The sequence below is a fragment of the Carettochelys insculpta genome, chromosome 22 (genome assembly GCF_033958435.1).
Source record: "Carettochelys insculpta isolate YL-2023 chromosome 22, ASM3395843v1, whole genome shotgun sequence".
Classification (NCBI taxonomy): Eukaryota; Metazoa; Chordata; order Testudines; family Carettochelyidae; genus Carettochelys; species Carettochelys insculpta.
In genome coordinates this window covers 4,552,347-4,566,041 of record NC_134158.1, presented here as the reverse complement: position 1 = coordinate 4,566,041, position 13,695 = coordinate 4,552,347, and the positions used below count along the sequence as shown (strand labels likewise).

Here is a 13,695-nt window from a genome sequence, read left to right as displayed (position 1 = left end):
AGGAGCTTTCATTAGCACAGCTACAATCAGTACTGAGACTGAACAGCAAGTTAATTTCAAAACCATCACACTGAATTCAATGTCAGATCCAGGTGAACATTACACAGAACTGAAAGAGTTTTAGACTACAGGGGTGCAGCTTGCTTGCTTTTAGGCCCTTTTAGGCCCCATGGAAAAACTGCCAACTGTCTTCAGTTGCGTCTCCTCTTTGTCTTAAACCTGCACAATCAAAACGTTTCAATCTGTTCTTAATGGTTAAACAAACCAGGTCTGGCCAGGGGGGCTGGAACAATTTTTATCATGGGAGTGCTGATGAAGGGGAGTTGCAGCCCTCTGCTTTCACCAGCCCTGGAGGCCTGCTGACCTAGAGCAGACCTGCCTCTTACAAACACTTGGATTCTTTTCTCTGCAAAATAAAGAGCAGTCTATGAGCATTTTAAAGGCTAACAAAATAATTGATGAAGGGGTGAGCTTTTCTGGAATAGACCTACATCTTCAGACCATAAGACTCAATATTTAAGGCACAGACAACCAAAAGTAGTCATCAAGGTTGACAAATCAGAAAAATCGGAATCAAAGTGGGCACATCAGAAGAGCGGTAGGAAGGGGAGAAATCAAGAGTCACATCAAACAAAGTGGCTATGTCTACACTAGCCCAAAACTTCAAAATGTCCATGCAAATAGCCATTTCGAAGATTACGAATGAATCTCTGATTAGAATGTGGGGGGTGGGGGGCAGCACTTGGAAATTGCAGCGGCTCGCGCTGCGCAGCTGGTCCAGACGTGGAAATCCCCTTATTTTAATTTGCTGATAGGAATAAGGGGATTTCGAAGTTGCCAGGGTTCTTTTGAAAGGACCCCCACCTAGACCAGAGCTGCAATTCCAAAGTGCCCCAACCATGCCCTTGCTAATGAGGTGCTTAATGTGCATTTGACTGCTTTTAGAGGTGCTAAATATGTATTTCAGTGTCAAAACAAAAAGCAGTCAAGTAGGACTTGGAAGAATAGTGCTAATCTGCTTTTTGTTTTGATAGTGTATAGACGAGCACAGCTTCCTCTCTGTCACTATGTATTCCAGTGCTCTCTTCGCAGGTTTCAAAACAGTCATTTATATGGTAACTGTAAACTCTTGGGCTAATGGAAACACAACCCGTATACAAAAGCATAAACGATTTTCTCAATGAATACGTGTACAGAGAACTCTATTTTTAGTTCAGCAAACCAAGACCTTTAGAGTTAAATTCTATTTTTTTAACAATTGTATTCCCCCCAAAGGGAGATGCACCATTCCTGGAAGCACTGCAATACCAGATCGATGCGTGGAGTGGATGGAGCAAGCTCCTATTCCACCTCCCTGTTCCAAAAATCCGTTGAATATATAGTCCTCAGATAGAGGACGTATCAGATATTAAGCTGATAAGAACAGATTAAATGAGTTTTATTTGGGGAATGTTTGAAATACAGCAAAGAGCACTACAAATTAACATACACAAGACTATATCATCTGAGAAACCAGACCGGGTTATGGCGCATTGTATACAGTAAACAGTATCTTAGTACTTGCAAAAGGATCCCATCTAGTCTCAGATCAACAAAACACAGTTACAAATACCAGACAGTATAAAATATCAGCCTTTTGACCAGTCCCTACCCTGAGAAGAAAAAGAAGGAATATTTTACAGGTAACAGGCAAAATAAAATATTGGCCTTTTGACCAATCCCAATCCCTGGGAAAAAAAAAAGGAGGTAATATTTTACAGATAATAGACAACATAAAATATCGGCTTATTGGCCAGTCCGTGAGAAGAGGGAAAAAAAAAAAGGGAATATTTTACAAGTAACAGACAATATAAAATATCGGCCTTTTGGCCAATCTCTGAGAGGAAAAAGAATAAAAAAAAAAAAAATCTTTGTGCATAACAATCCCCGACCCATGAAGTGCCAGTGAGAAAAAAAAATAAAAAAAATAAAAAAAATTATTTTTAAAAAATAAAATACAAAAAGAAAAAAAATAGAAATCATAGATAAAAAAAGAAAAAAGCAAAAGCCAAAGGAGCTTGGTAATCAGCTGTCACAGTCCTGGCGATGGCCCGTGATACGCTCCATGTAAATGTCCCTGGACCACCTGATGGAATGACACCATCAGCCTGTGCATCAGTCGAGCATAACAGCGACTGACCTCACAGGCCTGCAGTACCCCGTCATTCAGGGGGCCCCAGGCACCCAGTGCCCCCACGAGCAATGCATGGACCTCCACCGAGTAGCCCCGGGACCACAGGGTGTTCACCAACAAGGTATACTTGTATAATTACTTGGCCTGGGCGTTGCGGAAGGCCACTGTGCGGTTCTCAAAGGGCACCGTTATGTCCACAACGAGGACCTTCTTGGACTGCTCGTCCGTCGCGACGATGTCCGGCTGCAGGAGGCTGTCAGTGCCAGGGATGGAAGAGTCTACGGCTACGGATCTAAGGGGCGGAGGGAGCCCTTTCACCAGACAGCCCTGGGTAGCGTTATGGCGGCGCTGCCAAGCAGCCAAATGCACCAGGCAGCCACAGAGAATGTGGGGAAGAGGGTCCAATGGACACGCACAACGCCTGCACCTTTTATCGCATGTCCGTGGCAGACAGCACCCTTGAGCGGGATGCAATTAAGGCATGTTCAGTGGGTGAAGCACCACTCCCCAAAACAGACTAGTTTTAATTGACAAGTCAGACCTTTCGGCCGTGTCTACACTCGCCAAAAACTTCCAAATGGCCATGGAAATGGCACTTTCAAAGTTTACTAATGAAGTGCTGAAAAACATATTCAACGCCTCATTAGCATGCAGGGAGCGGCAGCACTTCAAAATTGGTACGGTTCATCCAGACAGAGCTCCTTTTCAAAAGGACCCCGGCTATTTCAAAGGGGACTTTGAAGCAGCTTGGGTCCTTTCAAAAAGAAGCTCTATCTGGAGGAGCCAGCTGTGGCAATGTCAAAGTGCTACAGCTCCCGGCAGGCTAATGAGACACCGAATATGTACTTCGTTAGTAAACTTCTAAATGACCAATTAAATCGCTCTTTTGAAGTTTTTCCGTAGTACAGATATACCTTAGAAGTTAAAAATCTATTTTTCTAACAATATTAGTTTTCCCAAAGGGAAATGTACCATTCCTTGAAATACTGCAATACCGGGCTGATGCTTGGAATAAACAGAGCAAGCTCCTAGTCCAACTCCCTGTTCCAAAAATCCATTTGATAGATAGTTCTCAGAAAAAGAACATATCAAATATTAAACTGATAAGAACAGATTAAATGAGTTTTATTGAAGTAATGTTGCAAATACAGCAAGGAGCATAACAAATTAACATACATAAGAATATATCATCTGAGAAACCAGAACGGGTTATGGAGCATAACATACAGTAAACAGTATTTAAGTACCTACACAGGAAACCCATCTAGTCTCAGATAGACAAAAAAAACCACAGTTATAAATAACAGATAAAATAAAATATCAGCCTTTTAACCAATCCCTACCCTGAGAAGAAAAAGAGGAAAATACTTTACAACTAACAGACAATATAAGATATTGGCTTTTGGCTCAAGGGCAACAGTACACTTGATCTTAACCCACAAAAGACCAAAAAACAACACAATTCTGTAAGTTTTACACAGCCCACCCATCTGGACACTTTTAAACGTCACAATGACTCAGCCCAATGGATCACATGTGAGTACTGCAACAAGATTTTCACAGATTGGCAAGTACACCTACTTTCTTCATCCTGCAGCTCCTTTCTAGCTGCTCAAAGCAAAACCTCTCTCACCTCATAATTCAGCTTTAAAACTAGAAACACCTAATTAAAACACCTAATCTGCATGCAGCCCGCCCCCTGGCTGCAGCGCGCTGACACCGTAGAGCCATTGAAGAGCCAGGGGCCCATGGTTTGGCACTCAGTAAACTCAACACGTCTGCCATAGTCTTTCCTTCCTGTGCCAAGAAGGCGATCATCTTCTCCTCAACCCCCCCACGTGAGGCAGGGCCCCTTGCAAAGGCCTTGCTGATCACAACTTTCAGTGTGCCAATGGGAGTCTTTCTCTCACTTGGGATCTGCAAAGAGTCCACAGCCACTGGCAGTTCACACAGCACCACAGAGGCTTTGTCCTCTACTTGAGGTCTATGCCCCCGTATGTGACACCTCGTTAGAGAATCAATGGCTTTTGTTAGAAGGGCCTCGATTGGGCCATCTTCTGTACCCTCAGGTATCCCCAATTCTAATATACAGTTCTGAGGATAGATACTCAACTCCTCACACCAGTCTTCTAGCACACGGCCAGCCACGGCATAAACTCTAACTTATCCTGCAACAACAGAACTGGGCTTCTTACCATGTTATATATATGTGCTTGTGAGGGCTACTACCCAGCAAAAGACATCCCAAATGAGCCCCCACTTATGTAACCCTTCTGTTATGCCAGGTGCCTGCCAGAATGGCCGGGTTCAGCTCCTGGGGGGTTTCCTGTCAAGGATACAACCAACCGGCTCCAGCCCCCACCCAGTAGCCTGGGATAATTTCACCCCACTTGCTGGGTGCTTGTAAGGAGGTTCTTCCCCCCCCCACAAGCACAGAGTCTAAGACAGAAACCGCTTATTTAATGACCAAAACCCACCCCACGGTTACAGTGACAGATGCCGGATGTCTAAAACAAGATCCCACCCCCGTATGCTATTGAACCAAGTCTCTCGCTGGGGCTCTTGGCCCTTTCCCCCACACACAGTTACAGGATGTACCTCCCACGGTGCAGTCCTGGACCCAGAGCCCACAGCTGATTGCTCCTCCTTCCAGCCGCCCGCTGCTCCTTCCAGCAGCCCCCCATCATGCACCACCTCTCCTGCCTTCTTTCTGTCAGTCACCATGTTCATCCACTGCCGGTCCTACTGGCCACCTGCCAGTCATTGCTCCCTTACCAATCACACTGCTGCAGATTGCCCTGAGGCAGAACCCTGTGATTTCAGCTCTGTGTAGAGTCAGCTGCTATTCTGTAACTTCAGCTATTAATACCTCCAGAGTGGGGTTTCATGGACATCCTAGCATCCAGCTCCACCTTTCAACATGTAGAGAAAACTAGTCCAGACAAACCTATAGCTATAGGACCAAAACACAGACGGGGGGAATTCCAAAGAGCTCACCCAGCCAGCACCCCTCCCCCTTCCTCTTCACAATGCTTTGAAGGAGGGAGCCCTGTGCAATCAATGTCTGACGCAGCGATGGCGACTGCCCTGTCCCCCACAGCAACCCAGAGCCTTGGGGAGGTCTCACAGCTCCCACGCTGAGTGTCAGCATAAATTGTGGTTTTACAACGAGGTGTTTACAAGGGAGCAGATCTCAGGGCTGACTCGCTCCCCACGAGGCTTTGCCTGGCAGGTGTCACACACGCGCCCTTTGCATTCCCATGCAGATGAGCTCTGGCAGACACACCCCTCCCAGCCTGCAGCAGCGTTGCGTTCCTGCCGCCGCACCCCCCACACGTGTGACTCTTCCCAGCGCTGCAGGACGCGGGTGTGTGTCAGGGACGGACAGGGGCTGGGAACTGAAAAGGGGGTTTCACACACGGGGGTCTCCGCACTGGGACAGGGACAAGTCGGGGCCGCTGCGAGGGTCGGGGCACAAGACGCCCCCAAGCGGTGCCCGGTGACAGCGCCCCCGGCTGCGGGCGGGCGGAGAGAAGAGCCGCCCCTGACACGGGCAATCCGGGCTGGGGGCGGGAGGGAGGGAGGGGCCCGGAGGAGAACTGACCCAGCCCAGGAAATCTGCCCGCCTGGGGACCACGTGGGGCACAGAACAAACTCCCGCGGGGAAACCACAGACACGGGCCGGGACGAGCCGCTGGGGGCCGGACAGACGGGGCGAGGGGGCGGGGCGGGGCCGGGGCGAGGGGCGGGGCCAGCACAGACTCGTTCCCCTCTGGGGCTGTGGGGAGCACAGCGGGGGCTGCGCGCAGCGCTGGGGCGGGGCGGGGCGGGGTGAAGGGCGGGGATGACTCAGAGCAACAGCGATGCGCGGCGGGAGGCCAGTGCGGAGCCGGGCGCAGAGCTCGGGCCGGGCAGCTCGGCCAATGGGAGCGGGGGGGGCAGGGCTGACAGGCAGCTCGGCCAATGGGAGCGGGGGCCGGGAAGAGGCGGGACACACAGGACGAGCCCTTGGCAGGTTCGATGCAGGGACCCCTCCCCCCTGGGCTGCTGCTCGCCCCTGACGCAGCCCGCGGTGCGGGGGATGGATGTGGCTGGAGCTACGAGCGGCCACTGATCCGTCTCCCGCTGCGCAGGCGCAGAGCCAGGCCGGGGGCAGCCGCCTGCTGCGGACAGTTTCACCCGCACAGCCTGTGAGTGGCAGAAACCCCCCCACATGTGCCCCCACCGCAGGCCGCCCCCTCCCCCCTGCGTCACTTCCCCTCTCCGCTCCCGCCTCCCGATGCGTCACTTCCCTCCCCCAGCAGAAGGCAGCTCCTGGAGCGCAGGGGGCACGAGACGGTGATTGGCACCCGGCGCCGAGGCTCACAGCCGAGCACGTCACTGGGGGATCCGCACAGCCCCACCCGGCGGCGGGGTGAGCGAACAGCCTGACAGGACCCGCCCGCTTCCCGTTCCTCCCCCTCGTCAGGTACCGCCAGCGTCACTCCCCCTCCCCCACCCGTCAGATCCCCTCTGTCGTTAACCTCACTGGCCTCTCTTCCACCGACTGTGTCCCGCTCCTCTGTCGTCACTTCCTCTTTCCCCACAGCTCCTCCTTCCTTGTCGTCACTTCCTTGGAGCCACTTTTCTCCTTCCGCTGCGCCGGGTAACGTGCTATTGCCCCTCTCCCCCCCAGGGAGCCGCTGCCAGGTGAAGGGGGGGGCCCGGCCGGGCTGGGAAGGGAAGTGACTCCGCCCCCACCCGCTTGTGTCTCGGACGCTCCGTGCGGGGCCCCCGCCCCAGCCCCTCCCAGTGGTCCCGGCCGCTGCGCCTCGTCCGGCCTCCCGCGCGGCCCCCGCAGCGGCGCCTGGTTCGCCTCGTGCTGCGGGCGGCTCTTGGCGCTGGGCCCCGCGGGGAGCAAAGAGGCGCCGCCCCAGCGCCCCGCACTCGCCCCCGCCCGGCTCCGGGGCGCCCGGGGAGGGGAAGGGAGGGGGGTTGGGGCGTCCGGGGGGGCTGTGACCCGGGGCCGGTTTTCGCTCCTGGCTCCACTCGCTCCTCCAGGCGGAGTCTCTGGGCGGCGCCCGCGGGCTCTGCACCCCGCAGGGACCAGTGGGTGCTGGGGGCTCTCTGCTCGGTTCTCCCCCAGCTCCCTTGTTTTCGCCCCAGGGCCTCTGCACCCCCCTGGTTTTTTTCTCTGTTCTCCCCTCTCAGTGATTTGGGGTCCTGAGCCCATTGCAACCCACTCCCGCAGGGGATCCGAGAGCTCTGGGTGGGCTTGTGCCCCCCCCCCCGGTTCCCCAGTGGGGCCGGACGCTCGTCGCACGGTGCCTGTGCACCCCCGTGGTGCAGTTCAGTGACCCTCATTGTCCCTTCAGCTGCTCCCTTCTTCCGGGCTTGTCCCCGTGGGGTGTCACTAACCACGTGACGTTTCCGTGGGACACACTCCAGTGCGCAGCAGTGCTGGAGCTCAGGCCGTGTCCGGAGAGAAACGAGGACGGATTTAGGATCTGACTTGTGCGAGATGGTTCTGTGAGACTCGAGCGTTTCCTCAAATGTCCGTGTGCAGCACGTCTGCCCCAGGGAGCGAGCGTCGGGAGCTGGGGGATACGGAGCGGCTTCCGACCCGGTCTCAAGTGTCTCCATTGCCCTTTTCCCCTACCAGGTGCAGAGCCCCCATGTCTGGCTCCAGAGCAGCCCCGGACCTGCAGAGACAGAGCAAGGAGATGGCGGTGGTGGCGGAGCCGGTGACCTTGGAGGATGTGTCTGTGTGTTTCTCCCAGGAGGAATGGGGGCTGCTGGCCCCGGGGCAGAGAGCCCTCTACAGGGAGGTGATGCAGGAGAATTACCAGACCGTGCACTGGCTGGGTGAGGAGTCCTGTCCCCGGGGGTGTCACAGGCTGGGTTGGCTTTGGTTCAGGGTCCCTCCCTGTCCCCAGTGTCAGGGGACACGTGTGGTGGTGTCATTGGTGGGTGGAGTTGGCACTGAGGTTTGTCGAAAGGTTTGGTTTGTGATTTACAGTGTTGTGGTCTATACTTGCAGGTGAGAATTTGTTTAAGGTTGGCAGGCTGGCCGCAGGCAAGAACAGCCCTGCCTCCCAAGGTCTTTGAGAGTGAGGGATCATTGTCCAGGATGGGTTGTAGGTCATGGATGTTGCACGAGAGAGCCTTTAGTTGGGGGCTGTAGCTGATGGCCAGTGGTGTTCTGTTGTTTTCTTTGCTGGGCCTGTCTTGTAGCAGGTGGCTTCTGGGTACATGTCTGGCTCTGTCAATCTGTTTCTTCACTTCCTTAGGTGTGTATTGTAGTTTCGGGAGAGCCTGGTAAAGGTCTTGAAGGTGTTTGTCTCTGTCTGAGGGATTGGAGCAAACGTGGTTGTACCTTTAGTGCTTGGCTGTAAACAATGGATCGTGTGCTGTGCCCTGGATGGGAGCTGGAGGCATGGAGGTAGCACAGCGGTCCTTGGGTTTCTCGTATAGGGTTGTGTTTATCTGACCATCACTTATGTGCGCAGGAGTGTCCAGGAAGTGGATCTCTTGTGTGGACGGTTCCAGGCTGAGGTTGATGGTGGTGTGGAAACTGTTGAAATCACTGTGAACTCTTCAAGAGCCTCTTTCGCGTGGGTCCAGATGATGATGGTGATGATGTCATCAGTGTAGCTCAAGTGGAGGAGGGACGCCAGGGGTGGAGAGCTGAGGAAGTTGTTCCAGGTCAGCCATAAACATGTTGGCACAGTGTGGGGCCATGCGGGTGCCCATTGCAGTGCCACTGATTTGAAGGTATAAATTGTCCTCAAATCTGAAGTACTTGTGGGTGAGGACAAAGTCACAAAGCTCCACCACCACTTGTGCTGTGGCATCATCAGGGATACTGTTCCAAACGGCTTGAAGTCCATCTTCACGTGGGTTTTTTTGTATTAGGGATCGCGACATCCATGGAGGCCAGCATGGTGGTTTCAGGAAGATCACCAGTGCATAGCAGTTTCCTGAGGAAGTCAGTGGTGTTTCAGAGATAGCTCGGAGTGCTGGTAACATACGGCTTGAGTCGAGAGTCCCCATAGCTGGACAAGGCTGCAATGAGTGTGCCAATGCCTGAGCTGATGGTACCTCCAGAATGTCTAGATTTATGAGTCTTGGGGGTCTAGGGATGTGTCTGTGCAGATGTGTTCCTGCGCTTTTGTCAGGAGTGTCTTGAGCAGACGGTGCAGTTTCTGTGTGTGCTGCTCAGTGGGATCAGAGGACAGTAGCCTGTAGAAGGTGGTATTGGAGAGCTGCCTGGGGGTCTCCTTTTCATGGTCTGACCTATTCATGATGACAACAGCAGCTCCTTTGCCAGCCTCTTGGATGACAACGCCAGAGCTGTTTCTGAGGCTGTGGGTAACACTGCATTCGGCAAGGCTGAGGTCCTGGGACAAGCGATGTCACTTTGCCACAATTTCTGCCTGTGCACAGAAGCGGAAGCGCTCTAGGTATAGACCCAGTCTCTCGTTTTGATTGCCAGGAAGGATTCCATGCAGAATTCTTCTTCTTCTACTCTAGGTGTGACGGTGCCTGTAGGGCTGTTCAGAGTCTTGTTGAAAGTATTCCTGGCAAAACTGGGGCAGGGTTCCAGATCCCCACAGAACTGTGTCATGTTTGTGGGGGTGGTGGGGCACAAAGAGAGTCCCTGAGGTAGGACAGACTCCTCTGCCAGGCTGTGTGTGTGGTTGGATAGATTGACAATATGGCCGGGTGAGTTACGGGTACCACTACTGTGGCCCCATGCGGCAAGTCGGAGGTGAGAGAGTTTACAGTCCTGTGGAGAAGAGCAGTGGGCGTTGTAACTCTCCTGTCTGCTTTCAGTAAAGTCCAGCCACGTGGACGTTTGTGTGGGAGGCTGTTTTTAAGGAGAAGCTCCGGACTTGAGAGCTCCTTGTGATGTTTCCCTGTTTGCTGCACAGGAAGCTGAACAGGTGGTTCCTCAGGTCTGTGGGAGTGTGTGACCAATCTCTCGACACAGTCCCTGCAGTGTGTCGGTTGCAGTGAGTGTTTCACCTTCAGTCCGTTGGATGGGACGTCCATCCATTTGCACTTGGCGAGGAAGATGGTGTCTGTATCTGTGCAGGTTTTTTCATGGGTATGGTGGATTCCCACTCCACGTGGCTAAGTTCAGTGCCTGCCTGGTGCCAGGCATTGGGCGTAGCTGTGTTAGTTTTATCCACAAAAACAACACCAAATCGAGTGTCTTGTTTGAGCTGAGTGGTCCTGTCCTGCCCTGGGATGGGGGGGTTGGAACAGGTCAAGAGGGAGGCTGAGTTGTACCCTAGAGAGGGCAGCAGAGCACTTGGCTCCCCCAGGAATGAGCTGGGCCATTCCCGAGGCAGGGGTGAGCCACCTGTACCCCAGGTGAGTGTGACATGGGATCTTGTACCATCCAGAGCCCGGCCTGTGCCAGGTGGGGAAGGAGCCTCTCTGGGTGGGCGGCTCAGATCCTGGGACTGGAAGAAGTAATGGCCTGGACCTTCCTGAACAAGATCAGCACTTGGTTAATTGCTCCCCAAGCAGGATTTCCAGTTCCCAAAGCTGATGTGATCTCCTGGGTGGAGCGAGGGGAGGCGCTGGGGGTCCCAGATCTCCAGGGCGCTGGGAAAGGGGAGATCATCAGCGACCCCCACACAGGTGAGCAGTGAGCTAAAGAGACTCCGAAACCGATTTCCATGTCCTCCTAGATGTCACTTGGGCCTTTTCATCCAGATGGACTGACCCTTCAGCCTGTCATCAGCCTTTGCCAGAGGGTGGGGGCAGGGCTGGGGTCCCTCCTGTGGGGAAGGGTTGTGAGGAAGGAGGAGCAACTCAGCTCATGTTATTTCAATCTTTCCATCAGCTGTTGGCTGCGTTCCCCCTTTTCTGTTCCCTTTCTGAGTTTTCCTTTCAGCTCAGCACAGAGAGTGACACTGTCTGGTTCTCTCTGTGTCCCAGCAGGTGAGGTGATGCTGCTCACGAATGATGAGGAGAATCTTCAGCTGGAAGAACCAGAGCAAGTGGCCTCCTGTGGGATGTTCCTGGGAAGCTCTGAAGGTCGTGTTTCTCCGAGTCCTGAGCACAGAGACACCTGTGAGAGTCAGTGTAGCCCAGAAAGACAGCAGGGAAACCAGGCAGGGGAGGGGCAGGATAACTCCAGCCATGGAAGCAGAAGCGTGAAAAACACTAAAGAGAGCGAACAACAGAAAAGCTGTGGGAAAAGCTTCAGTCTTAACAGTCATTGTACCATCCGTACACGAGAGAAGCCCAATATCTGCCCTGACTCTGGGAGAAGCTTCCAGCTGCGCTCAGGTCTTATTTATCACCAGAGAACCCACACTGGAGAGAAACCCTTCCACTGCTCTGACTGTGGGAAACGCTTCTCATGCTCCTCAAGTCTTAAAAGTCATTGCAGCACCCACACAGGAGAGAGACCTTATAACTGCTCTGAGTGTGGGAAAAGGTTCAGAGACAGGTCAAACCGTCTTATACATAGGAGACTCCACACTGGAGAGAAACCCTTCCACTGCTCTGACTGTGGGAAAAGCTTCTCGTGCTCCTCAAATCTTAAAAGTCATTGCAGAGTGCACACAGGAGAGAAACCTTATAACTGCTCTGACTGTGGGAAAAGGTTCACACATAGGTCAAACCTTGTTACACATAGGAGAATCCACACAGGAGAGAAACCCTTCAACTGCTCTGAGTGTGGGAAAAGCTTCTGTCGGAGGCCAAAACTTGTTGCTCATCAGAGAATCCACACAGGAGAGAAACCCTTTAACTGCTCTCATTGTGGGAAAAGTTTTCGTCAGAGCTCAAGTCTTATTGCTCATCAGAGAATCCACACAGGAGAGAAACCCTTCCACTGCTCTGAGTGTGGGAAAAGCTTTCGGCGACACTCAACCCTTCTCACTCATCAGGTAATTCACAGAGGAGAGAAACCCTATCACTGCACTGCCTGTGGGAAAAGCTTCAGCAGGAGTGAATACCTTGTTAAACATCAGAAAATCCACACAGGAGAGAAACCCTTTTAGCTGCTTTGAGTCCAGGAGAAGGTTTAGTGACGTTTCTGGCCTTGATCATCATCATGAGAATCTATACCTGGGAAAAACCCTTTCTCTGCTCTGATTGCGGGAAAAGCTTCAGTCAACGCTCATATGCTGTTAATCGTCAGAAAACCCACACCGGGGACAAACCCTTCCACTGCTCTGACTGTGGCAAAAGCTTCTTGTGGCACTCAAGCCTTAAAAGTCATTGCAGAATCCACACAGGAGAGAAACCTTATAACTGCCCTGACTGTGAGAAAAAGTACAGATGCAGATCACAGCTTGTTGCTCATCAGAGAATCCACACAGGAGAGAAACCCTTCCAATGCTCTGACTGTGGGAAAAGCTTCTCATGCTCCTCAGGTCTTAAAAGTCACTGCAGAATGCACACAGGAGAGAGACCTTATAGCTGCTCTGACTGTGGGAAAAGGTTCAGACAGAGGTCATGCCTTTTTACTCATCGGAGAATCCACACAAGAGAGAAACCCTTCCACTGCTCTGACTGTGGGAAAAGCTTTTGTCAGCGCTTAAGTCTTACTTATCATCAGATAACCCATACTGGAGAGACACCCTTCCACTGCTCTGACTGTGGGAAAAGGTTCATACAGAGGTCAAGCCTTGATTTACAAAGGAGAAGCCACACAGGAGAGAGACCCTTTGACTGCTCTTACTGCCAGAAAAGCTTCAGTTGGAGTTCCCTCCTTGTTGTACATCAGAGAACCCACACAGGAGAGAAACCCTTCACCTGCTCCACCTGTGGGAAAAGCTGTTCTCAGGGCTCCAGGCTTATTCGTCATCAGAGAACCCACACTGGAGAGAAACCTTTCAGCTGATCTGACTGTGGGAAAAGCTTTTGTCAGCACTAAAATCTTACAGATCAGAGGAACCTTTCAGCTGTTTTGTCTGTGCGGGAACATTTGCACATTGTCATTCGTCAGAGAGTTCACACAAGAGAATAACCCAAGGACTGCACTGACGTGGGTAACCTCTAGTGGCTGCTCGGACATTATTGATCGTCAGAGAATTCACACAGGAGGGAAATCCGGTAACTCTCTCTTTGTTGCTATTTTTGAAGCTGGGCCACTGGGCAAAAAGTCAGTGAGAACCCCATGAACTACCACACGGCTTCTCATTCCTCAAGGGTGTGGTGTTACGGAGCCATTCAAGTAACTAAAATAAAGTCGAGTTGTTCCCTACATTAACCCCTGCTCCTTTATAAAAGACCTTGACACACTGGAGTTTGTTCAGGACCTGAACTTGATTAATTTTTGGTGTCTTTTTTTTTTTTAATTAAATAAAGTGAAAATGCTTCACTTGAGTTGTTGCTCTCGGGTGTGTCTGGAGAGGAGGGGTCAGTGCATGGGGACTCTGGGGAGAGACCATTGTCCTACCCCCTTTCACCGCAGCAGCTTTGGGCCCAGGTGAGAAGCACTTCTGCTTGGCTGCTGCAGCTCCAGCAGGTACACCCAGGGGAGCGGCGTATGTCCCTCGCCTGGGGCAGGGCCG

The 13,695-nt window shown here is 52.3% G+C and overlaps 1 protein-coding gene and 2 non-coding genes across 3 annotated transcripts in view; 1 reads left to right on the top strand and 2 right to left on the bottom strand.

Annotated features, from left to right (window-relative positions):
* LOC142024631 (uncharacterized) overlaps positions 1 to 13,450 on the top strand; it is a 72,932-nt gene extending 59,482 nt beyond the window's left edge. The window contains 6 exon segments of the mRNA XM_075016772.1: positions 7,815 to 8,017; positions 10,691 to 10,804; positions 11,108 to 12,092; positions 12,263 to 12,373; positions 12,458 to 13,050; positions 13,187 to 13,450. Of these exon segments, the coding sequence (XP_074872873.1) occupies positions 7,815 to 8,017; positions 10,691 to 10,804; positions 11,108 to 12,092; positions 12,263 to 12,373; positions 12,458 to 13,050; positions 13,187 to 13,302 (2,122 nt within the window). The 3' untranslated portion in view covers positions 13,303 to 13,450.
* On the bottom strand, positions 1,275 to 1,468 carry LOC142025338 (U2 spliceosomal RNA). The gene has a single exon (XR_012648625.1). It is a non-coding gene; the product is annotated as a U2 spliceosomal RNA (small nuclear RNA).
* LOC142025359 (U2 spliceosomal RNA) lies at positions 3,135 to 3,334 on the bottom strand. The gene has a single exon (XR_012648630.1). It is a non-coding gene; the product is annotated as a U2 spliceosomal RNA (small nuclear RNA).
* Positions 13,451 to 13,695: the final 245 nt, after the last annotated feature.